The sequence below is a fragment of the Micropterus dolomieu genome, linkage group LG04 (assembly GCF_021292245.1).
Source record: "Micropterus dolomieu isolate WLL.071019.BEF.003 ecotype Adirondacks linkage group LG04, ASM2129224v1, whole genome shotgun sequence".
Classification (NCBI taxonomy): Eukaryota; Metazoa; Chordata; class Actinopteri; order Centrarchiformes; family Centrarchidae; genus Micropterus; species Micropterus dolomieu.
In genome coordinates, this window is record NC_060153.1 from 18,953,916 (window position 1) to 18,974,937 (window position 21,022).

Consider the following 21,022-nt stretch of genomic DNA (forward strand, 5'->3'; position numbering starts at 1 on the left):
CCGCTTTCAGTATCGCGAGATAAAGCTGCCACTTCCTTGTAGGATGGATAGCTCTTATGCAGATATGTCTGAAATACCTTTTGCACCGATGGTAACGTTTTCTGTACTTGACAAAATGTATTCCAATCTCGGATGTCTAAATGCACGTCATATCGCTTGTCTTGATTTGTCCCTTTATTGTGATAAATATAGTTTTTTATAGCGAACTACGTAATGACCCAGTGGCCTAATGGATAAGGCATCAGCCTCCGGAGCTGGGGATTGTGGGTTCGAGTCCCATCTGGGTCGCATTTAGCTTCCTTTTCAGGGATTAAAAATGAGTCTCCTCTCACTGTGATTTGGCGATTAAAAATAGGAATTCTTACATTGTCTATACGTAAATCCTGTTAATAGGCAGGCTCAAGCCGATCAGTATGGGTTCATTAATTATGATCTGAACTTCCACTATCAATACCAACATAGGTCAAATAAAATAACAAATGATGTATAGAGGTTTAACTCTGGTGTTAAATCCCTTATTCTGCATATAAGAGCAGCCGCAAAAGTTAAATTTGAATTATACTGTGGCTAGAATTGCCATTCCTGTGGAAGGCATTGTTCAGCATGTTAAGCAATAAAACTGTTTAAAAAAACAGAAATGTTGAAAATGGAAAAATAAGACTAAAATGTCAGACAATGCATTTCAAATAAATAAGCACAGCTGCTGCCTCATGCTGGGAGACCTCAGCTCTCCAGGCCTGTAGATGATAGCAACATGTGAGCACATGATGGCCTGTGATCTGTGATTGCATGCCTTGCATGCTTTTGCATGTGTCCAGTATTCTCTCAAGAAAGTAATGAGAGATCTCTGCTGTGGCGCAAGATGCACTGCTAAAAATGGGAAGCAATGTAGTTTGACAGTAAGTGCGAGTATGCCATAAATTTTGCAGTGATTTCGGCTTGACGTAATTACTGATATGCTGCAGTGACCACTAGAGGGCAGTGAAGACCTATGATTAAATAAACTCAGATTAACCGTTACCTCCACCCAGCGTAATGGCAGGCTAGCATTATTTATACTGTAAAAACACAGTGACAGTGGAGAAACTTACTAACATTAGCTAGCTGAGCTACTACGTCTGTCACGTGACCCTCAACTTGCATGTCCCCTAAGGACTCTTCAATATTTACAGTACAAATAACATGAGATTGTCTTGATGATAGATTGATGTGATAGTCAGCCTCGAAGGCCAATGATTCAGTGCTTTCTCTTTCATGCGCCAGTCATTGTTTATAGTCCGATTAGCAACCTCGGAAGCTATTGTCTGATGACGCTGCAGATAAATCAATACAACAAGCGTTAACCAGAACGCTTCCGATACCAAAATGTTGTCCTTGCCAACATATTCTGCCTTTTTATGCAGATATCTGTTTACAGAGATTAGGTGACAGACCTGAGAGTATTTAGAATAATGTGTCTTCATTGCCCTCCAGTGGTCAGAGTGAGGAACTGCAGCACATTAAATATGCCATATGTCCTTTCAGATTGCTTCAGTATGTTTACTGTGTTTTGAAGGTTTAAAGGTCAAATGTATCATTGTGCTACAGTTTCTTACTTACAGTGAAGACACACACCATTAAATACACTCAGGTCATCCATCATCTCCACCCAGCATCAGTACATGATAGCGTTATTTATACTGTAGCCTAAACATGTAATCATTGTAGTGGAGAAGCTACCACATCAGTCAGGTGACCTCTTCTTGTACATGTAACAGACTGTAGACTTGTTGATAACATGAGCCTGCCTTGATGCTCCTGTACTTAACTAATTGACCTGAGTTTATTGAAAATCAAGAGTCTTGACTGTCCTCCCGTGGCCACAGTGAAGAACTGCAGCAAATCAAGCGTCAATAGAAAATGATAATATAGAAATACTTCGGGTGCCATGTCTGCCTTGGCGCAAGTGGGATGAAACTTTTTCTTTTAATTACAGAAATGTACAACATGCAACGAATTTACAGACTAAATGAGAATGTGAATTCTTCAACAGTCGAAAGAAGATAAAGAGTAAAAACTGAAGACATGACTAAAGTTAACTATTTACTTCGTGAGGGGTCTTAAACCACAATCTTGTGGTCAACTAAAATGTTATAAATACTTTTTTTTACTTTTTTTTTCATTTTACATAAAATTTTGCTGTAACAATGAAATACTCTATGAAAAAAATGATTGAAACATTTTGCTTTGTGGATATTATATATTATATTTCTAATGTTACTATTCTAATATATTACACAAAACCTGATATTTCCATCATATAAAAAACTAAATTACAAATTAACATCTGTTATGTTGTGCTCAAAAAACAAAGTTTGCTCTTTAACAGTGCTAATGTGTCAGAGCATTTTCCAGATCAGTCCAAAATATCATGGCGGATATATTGAAGGAAGTGGAAGATGCTTGCCTCGTGTGACCACTAGTTTACAGCACAGGCAGTTCGTTATCACGAATGCTTGTTTCAGATTTCTTCAGTTTGGTCACTTATTTTGAAAATATTTGCCGGAAGTTATACCCATGTTATAATATCTGCTTTGACGCATATGACCATGACCACTAGAGAACAGCTGACAGTCACTTCATGTTAATTTGTAAGGCTGCTTCAGTTTGGTGGCTACATTGTGAAAGTATACACCGAAAGTCTCAGCATCAAAGGACAAATGTAATGTTGTGTGTTGCAGTTCCTCGTGGTGACCACGAGAGGACAGTGAAGACCCATGACTAGAAACACATTCAGTTAAACCTCCACCTAATATCAAAGCAGGCTCATGTTGGTGGAGAAGTTGCTTTTTTGCTTTGTGCTTTATTTATTATCAGTGCAGTCGATGGTTTAAATTTTGGAACAAATTAACACTTAGTAGCCTAAGTGTTAATTTATTCTTTCTGGGCTGGAAGATTCAACAACATTTCCATTCAGTGTTGCTTTCCCATCCATAAAAATATGCACTTACCCTTGTATGAATCAGCAATGACTGAATATCTAGTGAACAAGCTTAGTAACAATGTTTAAATTCAATCCTGATTTGTGTTTAGTTTATACAGATTTTGAGTGTGAGTTACATTTAATCTTCATATTTATTGTCATTATCATCTACCCAAGATCTCCTGTCAGTGTTTCAGTTCATTTTTCTAAAAAGAAAAAAAAAAGATTTTAATGGAATCTTAAGTAAAGAAGCAAAAGCTAAACACCAATGGTTCACATTGTGTATTACCTTGTCTTGATTCTCTGAAGTACAGTGTAGAGGTAGACTGTATTTTATATTGTTCTACAACATCTCAAATTCCCCCAAAAAAGCAATCAAGTGAATAATCAATACAGAAGATTTTGAACCAGATAGGCTACCAGAATCTTTACATAAAATCCTACTTGTTAAACAACAGAGAATATCTACACAGAGAAACATTTCTCCCATTCACATTGTAAACAACAACGGCAGCTTATTTAGAATCCATTAATGAATGAAAGGAGTGTCAAAGTGTTCGTTTCTGTGTTAGGGACGTCCCACCATCTCCTTTTTCTACCCCGTCCCATCTCATTCCTGAGCAGCCCTTATAAAAATCCCAGGAACCCCCGGCTCTGTAGCAGACCTTAACGTGTGTCCACACTGAACATCCAGGATGACAGGGATTATTCTGTTTCTCTTGTTTCTGGGGATTCCTCTTTATAAGTCAGAGGAGCATGCTGTCAATGGTGAGTGTAAACATTTTCTTTTTTTTTATCACTCAGAACAGTAAGGATTTGTAGAGTTCTGCATTTGTATGTGTTTTATGTGAACAACTGTTTTTCTTACATCTACATGCTCATTAATTGTAACACATGTACTGTAGCAACAGTACGCTCTGTTGTGGTTTGTTATTTGCTGTTTTACACTGGAGGACATGTTGTTTTGGATCTCACCATTACAATAATCATTACATCAGTGTTATTCTGTTATTTGTCAAAATATATTTTAAAAAACTACTAAAACATTAATTAATCCAGTGTCTGCATAATTCCCATGGGGAAGTATTACATCCCAAAACAATTATCTAATATGATTTAGATACAACACCCAGTCAGTAATAGTTGACATAATTTTATAACTTTGATGGATTGGGGACTTTTATGACTTTGGTTCATTTTAAAAACTAATAATTCAGCTGTAGATTCTTATTAAGTTAGACATTTCCAGCCCACACATGCTCAGGTCAGTGAGTGTCATGCTGTAAAGTAAAGGGACAAGTTCTCAAGATGAAAGTTACTGATAAATCTCCAGCTGAAGTACTAACACACTACTAACACAAACATTTGTCATACTTTATTAATTAAGAAAGCCCAAAGAAAGATCCTTAACTTTGAAATTGTTTCAAGGAACATCCACAGTTATGATGTTAATCAAATGAACCCATTGTAGCTTACTGTAGGGGTCGAGGGGCTTTGATATTCCAGTAGTACCAAATTGGAGAGAATTTCTAACTGGACCACAACTTTTTGTTTGTGTCAACCCAGAGTTGTACACCCTGATAGAAAAGGGTCAGACCAGCTTTGTGGATCCGACTCCGAGCAACCAGAGCCGGCTGGTGGTTAAAGAGCCCTCCCTGCCCATCAACGAGCTTCTAGAGAAGAGCAGCAAGACCGGCGACTCCAAATTCACCCTCCATCCTCTACCCTCTGCAGTCTGGCCAAAGCACAGTGACCTGGCCCCAATTCCTCACCTCCACAGCCCCCACAACAAGAGCAAAAAGGGCCCCAAGAACGACCGTCTGGTGGAGCACAACAGCGAGAAAACCAGAGGAGAAGTCGCCGGTCTGCTTCCCAAAACTCCCCTGACAGGAGCTACAGCTGCTGCCACAAACCGCACCGTGCAGAAGACCAACCAGGACACCCAGTCCAACATCAGTCCTCCTCAGCAGAGTGAACCAGACGCACACCCCAACTCCAGACCCAGGGGCCCACCGCACACACAGCCTCAGACTCAGCCGCACCAACCGGCCCCTTCCCCGCGCAGAGAGCCCCCCAGCCGACGGCTGGACCCGGAGGAGAACCGGCCGGGGAAGTCCAGTCTCTATCAGTCAGGCATCGGTGCAGCAACTCGGAACAACAGCCGCCCGCCTGTCGTCTTCAACCGGCGCTCCTCCAGCCTGCTTTACCAGTTCGACATCCTGAGGCGAGGTATGGGAGGATTTGTTGTAGATTAGGATAACACAGGATCTTTGAATTTAACTTTACGGACCTTCATCTGTATAATTTCTTAAACTCTCCTTTGGGATTACATACTTCAAAGGATTGAAATGATGTAAGAGTTTAGCCATCTGGGGAAAGTAGCCTATTTATTACCAGTAATTATCTGTGCACACACTTTAAAACTTGATAACACAATTAGAATGACAAATGACTCAAACCAAACACGACATGTTTGTCTCTGTCACTGAATGAAAAAAGGCTGCACGTAGATTTCACCTTTTTTAAAAAAAATGTGTCTCCTGCAAAGTTAAAACAGCCCAGGCTTATCCTAAAACATTTGATCACAAAAAGCGCCAAACAGGATGACCACAAAACTACAAAATTAGCAAAATTCCTTTGAAGAAACCAAAAAGAAAAGACAAATTTGTTAATGCATCCTGGTGGCCTATGGGTTAAACATGCTGACCACTCACTGCCAGCTTCCCTGAACTTCAGTCTGGCGAGTGACCTTTGTTGCATGACATCCCTCATCTATATCTTTCCGCATTTCCTGTCACTCGCCACTGTCTCCTGTCTAATAATGGCTAAGAAAATACCCCATAAATTACTGATAAAAAATATACATTTGTTATAATGAAATAAGCCCTACACATACAGTAATAGCATACACTAAAACACAAAGGTCACAGAGTTCACACATAAAGCGATAATGACAATGATGGTTAGTGAACACCCCTAGCCACTAATTACAACCACCTCCCTCAAATCTGGCTGTCAGTGTTTCCCTTTGTGTGCAGTCTTTTAGGAGCGAGAGGTTGCAATGAAACTGATGCAGAGTAAAAGAGACGGTTTTGACATTGTAATTAAGATGGAAAATGTAACATGGATGTGATCCCATCACATATAGGGCCTCCTCCAGTGCAGAGGAATGCGACGCCTGGGTTTTGTAATGACAACCTTGTCCCTTTTCTAATGACACTGGAAAGAGAGTCTGGCTCCTGCACGGGGCCACGGCAGACAGTCACTCTCTCTTCTTCTCATCCCTCCATCCTGTCCTCTGCTTGTCTTCCTCTCCTCAGAGTCCGACTTCACACATGATGCCTTTTGCATGAGCGAGTGCAGGAAGGAGAAGGAGGAGAGAGAGTATTACTGCTACAGTGAGTTTGGTATGTACCCAGTGAGGGACAAAGAGAGAGTTTGTCAAAGGTAGACCAATAAAATCCTTTTCAGTCATTTTTATGGTACTGATTAGTCCTCATAGGTCAGTTTGATCAAATAAGTAACACTGCAGAACATTCTGAACACATGCCTGTGTGTATGTAGATATTTATTAACTACAGGTGCATCTCAGAAAATTAGAATATTGTGAAAAAGTTCATTTATTTCAGTAATTCAACTTAAAAGGTCAAACTAATATATTATATAGACTCATTACATGCAAAGTGAGATATTTCAAGCCTTTTTTTGACATAATTTTGATGATTATGGCTTACAGTTTATGAAAACCCCAAATTCAAAATCTTCAGTTTCAGTATTGTAGGCTCAAAGTGTCACACTCTAATCAGCTAATTAATTCAAAACACCTGCAAAGGGTTCCTGAGCCTTTAATTGGTCTCTCAGTCTGGTTCAGTGGAATTCACAATCATGGCGAAGACTGCTGACCTGACAGTTGTGCAGAAAACCATCATTGACACACTCCACAAGGAGGAAAAGCCTCAAAAGGTAATTGCAAAAGAAGTTGGATGTTCTCAAAGTGCTGTATCAAGGCACATTAATAGAAAGTTAAGTGGAATGGAAAAGTGTGGAAGAAAAAGGTGCACAAGCAGCAGGGATGACCGTAGCCTGGAGAGGATTGTCAGGAAAAGGCCATTCAAATGTGTGTGGGAGCTTCACAAGGAGTGGACTGAGGCTGGAGTTACTGCATCAAGAGCCACCACACACAGACGGGTCCTGGACATGGGCTTCAAATGTCGTATTCCTCTTGTCAAGCCGCTCCTGAACAACAAACAACGTCAGAAGCGTCTTACCTGGGCTAAAGAAAAAAGAACTGGTCTGTTTCTCAGTGGTCCAAAGTCCTCTTTTCTGATGAGAGCAAATTTTGCATCTCATTTGGAAACCAAGGTCCCAGAGTCTGGAGGAAGCATGGAGAGGCACACAATCCAAGATGCTTGAAGTCCAGTGTGAAGTTTCCACAGTCTGTGTTGGTTTGGGGAGCCATCCACTCTGCTTTATTAAGTCCAGAGTCAGCGCAGCCGTCTACCAGGACATTTTAGAGCACTTTATGCTTCCTTCAGCAGACGAGCTTTATGGAGATGCTGACTTCATCTTCCAGCAGGACTGTGGTTGATTGGCCAGCAAACTCGCCTGACCTGAACCCCATAGAGAATCTATGGGGCATTGCCAAGAGAAAGATGAAAGACATGAGACCGAACAATGCAGAAGAGCTGAAGGCCGCTATTGAAGCATCCTGGTCTTCCATAACACCTCAGCAGTGCCACAGGCTGATAGCATCCATGCCACGCCGCATTGAGGCAGAAATTCATGCAAAAGGGGCCCAAACCAAGTACTGAGTACATATGCATGATTATACTTTTCAGAGGGCTGACATTTCTGTATTTAAAATCCCCCCCCTTTTTTTTTTTTTTTTTTTTTTTTTTTTTTATTGATTTCATGTAATCTAATTTTCTGAGATTTTGAATTTGGGGTTTTCATAAGCTGTACGCAATAATCATCAAAATTATGTCAAAGGCTTGAAATATCTCCATTTGCATGTAATGAGTCTATATAATATATTAGTTTCAGCTTTTAAGTTGAATTACTGAAACAGCTATCAAAATACACTATCATAATAATATCAAATATTAAAATACAATATCAGCGTATGCGAAGCTCACTAATTAACATGTTACATCCTGTTTGTTGAATAGCTACAAATAATGTTGAATAAGTTTTTGCACTTTGGTTTTTGTACAAATTAAACAAACACAATGTAATATGTTAATTACTGAGCTTTGGAAATGCTGGTAGGTGGATTTTATTACTTTTGCATAGAGCCAGGCTAGCGGTTTCTCCTTTTTCTGTTGTTGGGCTAAACAAAGCTAAGCTGAGCTAACTGGTTTCTGGCTGTATGGTGCAATCCATTTGACATTGGAAGTTGGGAAGTTCAAAGGAACCCCAACTTCGTGATCCAAGATGGCTGCTCTGAGTATCAACAGTTAGCGAAAGCTGTAGTTTATACTATTTATTAGCACTTCTGTGTACTTGTGTCTCATATAAATTTTTGTACACAAAGTGCTGTCCAACAGCTGTCTGTGGACGTATTGCTACTGTGTTTAGTATGAGTAAATACTGCACAGCGCTTTTTTTTTTTTTTTTTTTTAATCAACCAGCGTAACAATGGCTAGCCTGGCTGGTTGTAAACAATGACTGGCGCTGTCAACTCTGATGTGACATCATTCCCAGCTCCGACCTCCGAGGTAAATGGTACCAGTAGCTTCATATTTCCTGGAGTGAGTGGTATCAATCTTCTCGTCTCACTCTGGGCAAAAAAGCATATTTCCCAAAATGTTGAACCATTCCTTTAATAAAACAAACACATTATACCTTTAAATCCAGAGTCACAATGGTATGAATTTCCAACAGTTTGACACATGATGTTTTTCACATCCCTTAAACAGCTGTCAACGGGGTAGTTCACGACATCGATGTGTTGCGTAAAGGAATCCGTCTCATTACACTGATGGTGAGCAGTGACGGCTTCTACAAGATGAGTCGTCTCTATGTGACACCAGACAGCTTTTTCTTCAAAGTTCGCCTTCTGGTCCTGGACACCTACAAGTGCAGCAAGCCCTGCCCTGACATCAAGCTCGGTAAGTGTAGTAGGGTCACTCAAAAGCCTCCTCAAACAAAAGATCTGGAGGCTAACATTTGTTTAGTGTAGAAAAAGACTAAAACTAATGTGACCGTGAAAGTTTATCTATTAACGATGCCTATGTCACTTTACTGGTAATTGTTGAGTGGTTTATTAAATTATAAACAGAAAACTTATTCTTTGATTTTAGGTGTTAAGAATCATAAATTAAGTCTATATCACAGACTATATTCTTGTGTGGGATGTAGGAATTCTGTTTTCCTGAGATCAACAAAAGCACACGAAAATTGCTCAATTGTGCACTTTCCTCTATGTGTTCCCAAGGGACCAGATACATTATAATGGGCCAGATCTATCACCGGAGGCGCCATCTTCCCAGTGACCTCCTAAATCTCCTGGGGGGTAAACTGAAGCCCGGAGACGGCCTCCTGCGAAGCAACAACTACGTCAAGAGGTTCAACAAAAGGAGGCACCAGAAAGCTCTGGAGGCCACCCGCTCCAGGTGTAGGTGAATCAAAGATAGGACTATCGCCCCCCTGCTGCAGGGGAAGAGACACTGCAGCTTACCTGAACTGATCATAACTAACCCCTCAGTATTGTGCAAGACAGAAGACATTGTGCGGAAGGCATGGATTTATTTTTGGTATGGACTGCTGTGATGTATCATAATCCTGGTTCGTCTTTTTTACTCATGTGTAAAGTTCCTGATGTCCTGACTTGTGGTCTCTTTGATAGAAAACACAAGCAGCATCAATTAAATGGATTTTCCATGAACAATTTGTAATATTTGGGGCATGAAACAAGGGCGTCCCCTCGGCCCACAAAGATTTTCTCAAAATAGCAGCTCCACTCAAACTCCTCATTCATTCATGGCTGGTTCATGAAGTCCCTAAATTGAAAAGGTGTACAATTGGCTCACATTTAAAGGGAAATTTGGCTTACCTGAAGCAAACTGCTTTCCATTTAGCATGACATTAGTTTATAGAATGGATGTGTTTTATCATCTTGCATCAGCATTCACATGGGTATATTTCTTGTGTTTAACAAGCCGATATTTGTGCTGAGAAAGAAACATTGTCAGATCTGCCGTCTTTATTCCCACTATACTCCATATGAAGATGCATACAAATAATTAGTTTAAGGTTGTTTCAACAGCTGACGCAGTTGAGGAGTAGTAGGAGTAAATTCCAAAGCATGCTCCCATATTTAACAATCAAATTCTAGATCCAAAACAACACTTTTACGAGATATCGAGGAGAAACTGTCTGTTCAAAATAATGCCAGCTACTTAGAAGCCAACATTTTTGGAAATGTAGGACCCTTGGATCTCATCTTACAAATCCAAAATTTTAACCATGTTGATTCCTTTGATTAATCTATGATGCTTCTAAATTGGTATGAATGCAACATGTTGTATTGCACTGAATAGTATTGTTTTGTAACACCCAACCCCGTGCATGCTGTTACTGTGGTTGTTATTGGTAAGCAGGAAATGCACTATTATTACAAGGACCAAAGGGAGGGAATGAAGAGCCTCAAAAAGCAACAGCAAACCCCCAGCGGAGGAAGAGGGAGAGCACAGGACCTTTGCTTGTCATGAGAGCGGCATATTTTCCTAACTTTAATTATGTGTCCATGGTGAAATATCTGCCCGAGTAGACTGGGACATCAAAAGGGGCCTTGCAGAATGAGGAGGGGGGGCCGTTGTTGTAGGGACTAAGCCATAAATCTAATCGCGGGAATCTGATCCTCTCCGCACCTGGACACATGACTCGGAAACGTGCCTCCGTCACAGCTCCTCTTTGGGATGGCTCTTGTTCACTGGCTTACACACAAACACACTCCTCCGGGACAGGCAAAGCTCAAATAGGGGTATTTGAAGTATTTAGGCAGGATCAGAGAAATAGGGAAGGTTATGTAAAATGACACAGGGAGGGGATTGAAGCAGGAGAGGGGGTGTTGGGTCTATGTTTCTAAAGGGATTGCTTCTTATTTTATCAGAAATCCCTGGCTTGATTGTAGTACGACCCTGAGCTCACGCTTCGTATGAAAGGGTAAAGATTTGCACTGAACGCTTACATTTGCTTTACTATATATGAACCCAATAAAAATGTGTATTGGTTTTGTACTCAACGACCCTGTGAGGAATTTATTTGTCTTTAAACCAACCCTCCACTCACGCCATCACATCCATCTGCCCACTAACTGAAAAACGTTTCTAGTGATTGCATGAGAAGGAGCACCCAAAGTAAGGCACTCTAATTAGAGTTTAACAACCATGGTCTCTGTCTGGCGTGCGGTAAGATAGACCGACTTGGGAACTTGGATGTTGAGGCAGGCAGAGCTAAGCCTCTTTTCTCCCCCTCTGTCCGTTTGTCAGCTGGGCCAGTCAGTTCCCAGGCTCGAGGAAGCCTCTATCTGGGATCAGCGCTGGAGGGAACAGATGCAGGCGGGCAGGAAACAGGAGCCTGCTCCACATCTTGGCTACTATCGCAGCAGGAGGACATTCCTCTTTGCAGAGGATGTAAAGCAGGAGGAGGGAGAGAAAGAGGGAATAGAAGAGTGGGGGAGGTGGGAGTATCTCCCTAAGTTGCTTCCTGTGTGATAGCCCCCAAGCCACAAGGGGGGAGTGAGAGAAAAGAGGTGGTGGATTGAAACCACGTGAGGCTTGTGGTCATCTGCAGGCAACATTTGCAGCGTCCGTGCGAACCTCTGGATTCTTTTAGTGGTTTGTGTGGGGAGTTAAGAGAGGGAGGTGTGGGAAGAGAGTGAAAGGTCAACCTCGGAGGTGGCTTTTATGTGTCATGTTGATAATTTGATCACAGGAAGAGTTTTTATGGGTTTCAATGGGTTCATGACCTGGATCTTTAGCGCTCACAAGTACAAGCACACATTTCCCTTAAAGGTCCAGATAACTGATAAAGTTAAGCTGAGGGTTGAACTTGCCATTTATAGCCGGATTTACCCATTAAAGGTCCTAAATAGGATATATTTTAACTCAGGGCCTCTCTGCAAAATGGAGCCTCAAGAATAAGTAATTATGCATACACTGTATTCACAATTATTAGGCAAGTAACTATTCTGAATTAATAGTTACTTTCATCAAGCAGTAGTACAGGAAAAAGCCCTAGGTTTTTAAGAAGGCCATGACCTTTATGCAGGACAATGATCCATCACATGCATCCAAGTACTCCACAGCTTGAATCCTTATTTTTTAAAGGCCAAACATTTTATTTATTTGTCATTTTGTGTTGTTACTTACAGTATTTTGGTAATTTAGCTGCCAAATAATTCTGCACACTTATATTCTCCTGAGCAAGACAAAACTCACTTTTAATTGGTTAAACATTCAGGTTTGAGGTTCAATTATATTTTAGATTGTCTGAGAGCATTTTGTTTGTTAAATGATAAACGGAGTTTCCTATCATTTCAGTTCATAATGTGCGTAATGTGGTGTAAATACTATTAAAAATTAATTCCCATACAATGAATATTAAGGTCTGGAGGCCTTGGGCAAGTCGCTCAATTTGCCCTGTTGCCAAGCAGTTCTTTCCTGGCATGTGACACAAATAATCTCTCAGCAAGAGTCTACAGCTATGCTAGCAGCACTGTGAGGCTGTGCTTTAAACTAAATGCTAATGCTAGCATGCTAATATTTGTGAAATGACAGTTCTAACTCACTGATGTTGAAGGGTAACTTTGGTATTTTTCAAGCTGGATCCTATATTCCCATGTTTGTGTGTCTATGTGACAAATTGGGCCATTTTTTTTAAAAATTGGTTGAGCGAGGAAGAAAAAGGGCTGCAAAATAATCCTTGCAGGCAACTGCACCCTGTCAAAGTACATTGACTAAAGTGCTTGATTTTGCCATTGACCTGCTCAGATTGTTATTATAAGTGCTAAAGATGGGCCTTTTTGAAAAGAGTAAGATCCTTTTTGTTTTACCAGAAACAGCTATATTGCTCTCGTCAAAGCCACCAGCCTCCCTTGACAAAAAATTTTATTTTACCTCTCTGGTCTACTGCTGCCTTTGGTGTGTTTTTAATCCTATAAAACACCAAAGTCACACAATAACACAAACTAACCGACAAACCAGCAACTCCCGTTATCTTGGAGGTAAAATTTCTGTTTTATCAATGGAGTCTGGTGGCTTGGGGTGAAAGCGACTGATTCTGGTTAAGCAAAAAGGATCTTGCTCTTTAAAAAAGGTCTGTAGGGATCCTTTCCACAATGTTGTCAGAGACTTGTAATAACTATCTGAGCCTGTCAGTGGCAAAAACAAGCACTTTAGTGGACATACTTTGATGGGACACAATTGCCCGCAAGGATTATGTTGCTCTTGTAGCCCTGTTTCATGTCCTGTTAACATGGAGTCTCAATTAGTCATATAGACACAAAAAAATGGGAAAATAAGGTCTAGGAAGTTACCCTTTTAGAAAGTATTGTGCACAATCATAGTTTAGCTTTTTTGCATACCATCATTTGCTGATTAGCTCATAACACAAAGAACAGCTGAGGCTGATGGAAATGTCATTAGCTTTGCAGGTATTTGGTCATAAACCAAAGTAGGCCTATTGGACAAACTGGAATATTGCCTGATTATGCCAAAAGCCAGAGGATGACAAAAGTGATTACAGTTCCCCCTGACAGGGGCTTGAATGTGTGTAGCATGTTTAATTGCAATCTATCCAACAAAATTTGAGACATTTCACTTAAAACTACTAATGTGAATGTCATGGTGATGCTAGAATCTAAAGTCATTAGGATGTAGCCTCTGGGTACTATGAATGTTTGTACAAAATTGGATGTCAATCCATCCAATAGCTGTTGAGATATTTCAGCCTCAGACCAAAGTGGTGGGCCGACTAACCGGCATTGCCATCCATAGAGGTATGCCACTAGCATGTCTAAAAAAAAACAAAAAAAAATTATTAAAACTGACGTATTTGCCAAATCTAAAAATGTTAGTTAAAAGGAGAAGTTATCAATAAGCCATTTAGCCTGTATAGTGGTGTTCCCTAAGGTTTGCCTTGAATATGCTTCCCCTTGGAAAGTGATTTTATGAAGTATTCATGTGATGTTTTTGTAATATATTATTTATATATATATAAATCAGAGACAGAAATGCAACAAAAGTCCTCAGCAGGACTTGAATCGGGTATACAGCAGTTCATGGTTAGGATCTTAACCCCTAGGCTAGGTTAGGTATCTCCTATCACTGCTATGCAGATCATCATACATCTCATTTAAGTCGCATAATGTAGCTAATTCCTGTAACTACATACATTTATAAAATATGGATGGCAGATAATCTTCAACACTGACAAAAACAGATGTTATTTCTGCCATACCCAGCCTTTTCCCTAATGGAAAGTTTCAATTCTTTTCTCTGCTTTAAATCTTCCGTACGAAATGTAGGTATCAGACCGGGCAGTGACTTTATCAACATGTCAAGTGTTTCACTCCTGTTTTATCCAGCAGAGGAACACTGCGAGACACAGGCCCATTGAAATGGAGACAATTATTCATGCGAATGCATATTTTTATTGTGAAGCACTTTGTGACAAATAAAACAATGCACAGTAATAACCTTATGTAGCCCTGTGTGATGAGGTTAGATAAACTGCTGTAATGAGCAGTGACAAAGAAAACACAACGCTTTTGAAAACTGGTGTCAAAAACATTACTTTATTACCTAGGATGAAATGTCCTATCAAGTACAAAAGAGAATCTCTTCGGAGTTGCCACAATCTGTTAAAAACATAGAGTTCTTTTTTTTTTCCTGCAGTTAACGTTTCTTCAACATTACTAAAAAAACTGAAAACTTTTCGTTTGATATGAATAAATAATACAAGAAATGCAATGTCAATATAGAAGTTATGTTGAACTGGTTGGTTTCTTACAAAAAAGAAAAGAAAATCTCTTTACAAGAGTTAACTGTCACTCTACCCGATTCAACACCTGTATGCTCACAATATGCAGCACTTTTAATATAAAGGGCAATTTCACCTAAATCTTCAACTAAAGACAAAAAAATAGACAGTTAAAATATACAGGCGGGCTTAGTTGCTGGTTCAAAGAGTGAAAAATAAAAGTTTCTACTGCTCTATAAATCTTTTCTCTCTACATATTTGGACAGCCATAATATACAATAGAGATTATAAACAGTGGATGAAACATCATCATCATCATCATCAGATTACAAAGTGACCGACATTTGTGTGAAAGACACACAAACACAGAAAAGAAGACAGAAGCTACATTATCTCTCAACTCTGCTTGTACACACAGTAAATAAAAAAAAAACGTTATGATTGAAACTGAAACATTTGCTTAGTTTAAACAGTTTTTGACAACTTAAAGACAATCATATTCATCTTATGACTGCTCCCCTCCTACAAAAACTGATAACGGATTATAAAAATGTTCCCAAATATGCTAAAAATGCCACTATAAAATATTCATACAAACCCCATGACACAAAGACTCCCCAGTCCCCACTCAAAGTATACTCTCAGACATGCTGCCGCAGACCGCAACATAACTGAGTTGATGCTGAGCGGAAAAGTCCATTATCCAATTACTTAACCATGCTTTGAGGGTGAGTTGAGAGACATATGTGAGCCAACCTGTCAACTTCAATGAAGTATGCTGGAAGAAGTGGCTGATAGATAAGGGGGAGAGAGACTCACAGACTCAGCCATCAACAGAAACAGAGCTTTGACAAGACAGTGCGTGCATGGAGGGAGGGACAGTACATGGGGGTTAGGTACGCCACAGGTTTCACCTTCCCTGAAGGCCTAACAGTCTTGTTTCCTCGCTTCTTGTGATTGACTTCCTTTAAAATAAAAAAAGTTTAAAAGGAGCACAGAGCCAGTTAACATTCTTGGATAACATTTCAGAATAACACAAAACGGAGAAAAGGTCAGAAGAGGAGCAGGATGTGGTGTGTGGGATGGCCTGTCCTGGGTGTTTCCCCTCTGGAAATCAACATGAAAGCAACACAGCTCTCCGACAAAATGAAGACCCCTTGAATTACTTGAGTGACGGCAGTATACACCCGTACGATGTTTCGGTGTTAATCGAACTGTCTATATTATCAGACTATATTTGTGAAATCTAGCGCCCATCACAAATGGAGCATCTCTGCATCAGGTGATAGGGAAGGTACAGTGAAATGAACCACATCGCAGACACATTTGGACCTGATGTGCCACCAAGTGGGTTTTATGAGGCTGGTTCATGCTTCGTGCAGGGCTACACACCTGAGGGTATAGTCAAAATAACTGGGTGCTGTGGAGTTAGATGTGAAACATGGAAGGTGACTCTGCGCCTGACATTGGCTGAACAAAGTGGATCTGAAAGCTGATTGGTTTCAATGTTTTTATTTTCCTGGCGGGAGACAAAGAGCAGTAAAATGCTGCTTTCAGGCATAGTCGTTAAATATGACAAGAATAAACTCTCAAGGTACTGTACATAGATGTGATGCCTGCATCTTCTGCTATTAGCCACACATGAAGCAGAAACCAGGCATTTCAGTTCTCCTTTTGACCATATGAATGTTTCCATCTGATGCAGGGACTAGGCTTTTATGGGATGTTTGCGTCATAAAAATGTGACGTGATGAAATTAAAGTTGTATGCTGTGGGTGGGAAGCTGGCACTTTGCTATAGAGGCCACACTACTATATAGTGATCAGCTACAGAATGAACACAGCTCTTTAAGAGCCTGCTGCTGCCATGAGATCAGACTGCCAACTGCACATCCAACCAGACGACTTATCAACTTTATCTGCGTGAATCTCTCTTCTCATGGATGAGATGCACGGGTGGGGTGGGGGGTGAAACAGGCTGCCAAACAGAGTCTGTGGCTGCCGTTCCCATGGTCTGAAGGTGAGACTTCTCTGCCATTGACACTTTGGATGAAAAGGGGATTTTCTCTCCCCTTAGCACTGCAATGGAGGTGTTGGAGGTTGGGGCGCTTTCACAACAGTGCGAGCTGACTTGGACCGTGAGGTTTAATCATTCAGAGGAAACCACAAGGCTTGTCTTTTTGACACTTGGACTTTAGGAGGGAGCTAAGAGGCTGCTGATTGTAGTTTGTTGTTATGAGACCTACAGAGACGGGCAAAGAGAGGAGGAAGAACAGTTGGAAAACGTCTTGTCGTTTCCTTTTTTATTAAAAGCTTTACAATATGACAAAAATATGCACTAGGGGAAATACAAAAACAAACAAAAACAAACAAAACAAACGTATTGGATGCCAGTGGGTCAGAGACTTTGACAGAGACCAAGCAGCCATGTTGGTGAAATGTTATCAAAGTGTATGATGTGATGTTCCAACAGTGTATATACAAGGACTTTTTTTTTTAAACTGGAGAATGTCGAGCTTGCCATATTTAAAACAGGACAGCTAAACTACATTTTTCTCCAATCTAGCTTTACAGATCCTACCATTATTTCCATTAGAACATAAAAATAGTCCTTCACAAAAAGATATAATATGCACATGAAATAACATTATACATGGGTACAGCCAATAAAAATAAACTAATAAATGTTGCATGCTTTTTTGTTTAAATTCTCGGCTAAGAAATGAGGTAAAAATGTTCTGCTGCAGCATGTTATGACCAAGACGATAAACGACATTTCTGTCAAATTAAAAGATAAATTACCTGTGTGTGTGTGGAACTTGAGTCAGATTTCTCAATCAAAATCAATATTTGTTTTTTCAAAACTGACTCCCAAGAAAGCGAAAGAGAAACTAAGGAAAACTTCATATTTTGTCTTATATCCAACTCAAACATAAACAAAATATCAGTCATCTGTTGCAAGAAGTGTAAGAAAATACATTTTCCCTTGAATGCTTGTGTTACCAACATGGCTGCCATTATTAGACAGTAGAAACTTTTTTTTCTCCTTTGTTTCTAAAATTAAAAAAAAGGATCACACCTACAGTGTGGCTTAATATATGCACATTCTTACAAAGTTTTTAACGCTGTTTTAAACAAGTAAAAACAGCGAAATCTGGGATAGCAAATTCTGTTTTTTTGTTTGTTTTAAGAGTGACCCCGACACCCAGGTGTTTGACATCACAATCTGTAAGAGAGAGAGAGAAAGAGAGAGAGAGAATGGATGGTGTAAATACACGCGGGTGGAGCACATCACCGTTTTAGGCACATTAAGTTGGATGCAAACAACAAGACTTAAACTAATTACACATCAGAGCTGAAGTGCTTACAGAAACTCCATGTGTGTGGAGTTCTCACTACCTCCACTTAAACTCACCATGAAATGGTCAGCTTGGTAAATAACCAAATTAAAGCACAGCAAAGCAAAATTAATTGTTATGATTGTTAATACATATATAAATCAATCTGTCGCTAAACTCTTGTAGTGTGCATCCGCCCAAAGCAATCACATCACGCAGCGAGGGCAATGCAGTGAGGTGAGTTTAAAGGCACAAGCAGAGTTATTAGGGCTTATTTCTTGTGTAGAGATCAATTGTGCAGAAACTGCGGCTTCCAAACTACTGTAAATGAGATATAAATTGTATGATGAAATAGTAAAGATTCCTAGTTTGGGGGGGGGTTTTTTGGTTTTAAACTTACATTTTCTTATGAAAAGGTGGTAAAAGCTCAAGTTGGAACATTCAATAACCCCACTAAAATCAACACAACAGAAAATGTGCCTTTATTACATGGTGAAAGCTGAGGCAGGTATGTTGTTATGGGTGGAAAATCAGCTGACTTGAGGCTGAATGATGACACCACCAACATGAAACTGTAGAGGACCAACGGTGGGACAGAAAGCTCATACAGTCTGCAGACAAGAAAAAAAACTAGTAGGGAAAGCCATGCTGCCCATCTTAAAATGTTACACTGTATTATTGAAGATTCATCTGTATTAGTGTTTTATGCTGCCCTGTTCCAGAAACAGATGAGGCCTGCTGGCTATAAGAGCTTTCAGTCATGAACCAAAAAAAAAAGAAATAGAAATAAACCCCCATGATTTTAATGTTTAGAGGAAACACAAGATGGTGACCCAATCAAAGACACAAAGCAGTCAATAAAATCTACTTGCGTCTGACATGCATTTTTCCATGAGAAGTTAAATTTTATTGCTCTCATTGGAGAAAGTCTGTGTCTACCCAATCTCCAAGGAGGTCAGAGGTCGGAGTCAGCAGCACAGCTGGAACTGCTAACGACTTAGGCTCTTTCTTAAGGACACTTAATTCTGCAGGGTGGACGCTCTCTCACTCAAGGCCCTAAAACCCTCTCTTTTCTTAAAGTAATCATGCTGCAGTTTTGTGTTTCTTTTCCTCATCAGTGCGGACGATCATCATCATGAACCCAATCTTACCTGCTGGCTTTGAAGCCTTTGAGTTTCTGGACAAAGAAGTTTTCCAGAACCTCGGCACACTGGTAGAAGGGCGAGTCACTGGGGTTGTAGTAGCGGCAGTTGTCGAAGATTTTGGTCATGTCCGCTACAAACTCCGTCAGCTTGACGTACTCACGCTTCTGTAACCTCTCCTCCATGGTGGAAAGGTCTAAAGAAAAGGGGATTTGAAAAATATACTTGGTTACTGATTATATGTACAGTATGTAATAGAAATGAATAAAAAAACCTACAAATTTAATTGTGAACTCTTGCCAGACACAAACATCACGTACATGGAAGCAGCAAAATATCGCAGATAAATATCTGGCTTTTCTTATGGACTTTGTTCCACAAATCAGCATGTCTGCTTCAAAGTAATTGCAGCCTATGTGGCATGTATTTGACATACATTCAAATATGTTTCCTGGGAGCCCAGTTCATCATTTTATATGTGACAGCAAAAATCCCAAACCTCTGCCAGCTTTAACCTCGATCTACTCAGCCTTCCAGATCAGTTACTGAGATCTGACCGATTTCATTCCTGAGGAGAGCGTCATTATCCAAGTGTCAAATCAGTGCTTCCAAGTCTGGGTCTCCCATAAAGAGGATGTGTGTTACTAACCTGGTTAAATCAAGTTAGAAACTAATTGAGTTAGCGAGGAAACTAACTGGCAACAGCCGAGGCTTCATATAATCTGCTGCTGCTGGTGGTGGTTTGCTCTGCAATGGCGTCCCCGGGGCTGCGTTTTAAACAAACATATCCGACTCTTAACCTCCTTAACCCCCACCCAGTAAACCTCATGGTCAATATCAAAGACCTCCTTCTTCTCTGTCATCAGATTTCATCTCAAAACCCTCCAAGAACTACTAACGGCTGTAGCTACAGCAGCCAAACTCTCCTTTTTCTTTTTTGAAAACCAACAAGGTCTTTTTCTTGCAGTGGAAGGGAGAGGGGAGGACTAGAGTTTCCAGGACCGGTCCAGCAGGAGCTGGTCCCTTTCCACAGGGAGCACAGGCAGACCCGGACCAGTTCATTAACGGTTTGTTTGTGTGGAAGTTCAAAAAGGCCCTGTTGACGTAGTTCCCATTTACATGGCCGTTTTGATCTGACTTGGAGGGCTTCCTCCCTGCTGGCCATGTTTTAATGTTTAAGATATAGAGACTGGGTGTTACTTCCAGTAAGGAGCTGCAGCTTCATACCAGCTAAAGCAATTAGGAAATGAAAACAGCACTACTGAGAAAATTTTCCCTTCTGAAGAGGGATTGCTCCAACTCCCAATCTGCTGATTCACGAGTCACGATCTTTATATTTTCCGACTTAGTGCAATACTAAGAGTATGCCAATCCACAAAAGATATGATGTTAAAAGTTTGAATAGCTCTCTATAGCCGGGATCACTGATTCTATATTTTGTATTGTGTCCTTTAGTTACTTTGTGTGATATAATCTGGGGCTACAACTTTATGAATTAATGTGACCATTTTTTAAAATTAATCCATTAATCATTTATCATGTCTGTAAAGTGCAGAACATAGTGATAACGTTTTTCCAAAAGGTGGAAAGGCAAGT

The 21,022-nt window shown here is 40.2% G+C and overlaps 2 protein-coding genes and 1 non-coding gene across 5 annotated transcripts in view; 2 read left to right on the plus strand and 1 right to left on the minus strand.

Annotated features, from left to right (window-relative positions):
• The first annotated feature begins 31 nt into the window (after nt 1-31).
• On the plus strand, nt 32-11,113 carry LOC123969849. Of its 2 annotated transcripts, none has more exons than XM_046047577.1 (6): nt 32-91; nt 3,535-3,730; nt 4,529-5,191; nt 6,283-6,369; nt 8,881-9,072; nt 9,399-11,113. In XM_046047577.1, exons 2-6 carry the CDS (start codon nt 3,658-3,660, stop codon nt 9,584-9,586), a joined length of 1,203 nt encoding a protein of 400 aa, XP_045903533.1. In that variant the 5' UTR covers nt 32-91; nt 3,535-3,657; the 3' UTR covers nt 9,587-11,113. The 2 variants fall into 2 exon arrangements, with proteins under 2 accessions (XP_045903533.1, XP_045903534.1); XM_046047578.1 differs by lacking the exon at nt 32-91 and adding an exon at nt 878-899 and having other exon boundaries at nt 3,587-3,730.
• On the plus strand, nt 216-288 carry trnar-ccg. Its single transcript has one exon. It is a non-coding gene; the product is annotated as a tRNA-Arg (tRNA).
• Nucleotides 11,114-14,743: 3,630 nt separating the features above from the next.
• LOC123970434 (nucleosome-remodeling factor subunit BPTF-like) overlaps nt 14,744-21,022 on the minus strand; it is a 53,425-nt gene continuing 47,146 nt past the window's right edge. For both annotated transcript variants that reach the window (XM_046048479.1, XM_046048480.1), the window contains exons 35-36: nt 19,436-19,622; nt 14,744-17,188 (exon numbers count right to left, since the gene is read on the minus strand). In XM_046048479.1, the coding sequence (XP_045904435.1) occupies nt 17,152-17,188; nt 19,436-19,622 (224 nt within the window). In that variant the 3' untranslated portion in view covers nt 14,744-17,151. The remainder of the gene's footprint in view (nt 17,189-19,435; nt 19,623-21,022) is intronic.

Coding starts and splice junctions, on each gene's coding strand:
- LOC123969849 (XM_046047577.1), top strand. CDS start 3,658: ATGACAGGGATTATTCTGTTTCTCTTGTTTCTGGGGATTCCTCTTTAT. Junction 3,731..4,528: donor AGAGGAGCATGCTGTCAATG/GTGAGTGTAAAC, acceptor GTGTCAACCCAG/AGTTGTACACCCTGATAGAA. Junction 5,192..6,282: donor GTTCGACATCCTGAGGCGAG/GTATGGGAGGAT, acceptor TCCTCTCCTCAG/AGTCCGACTTCACACATGAT.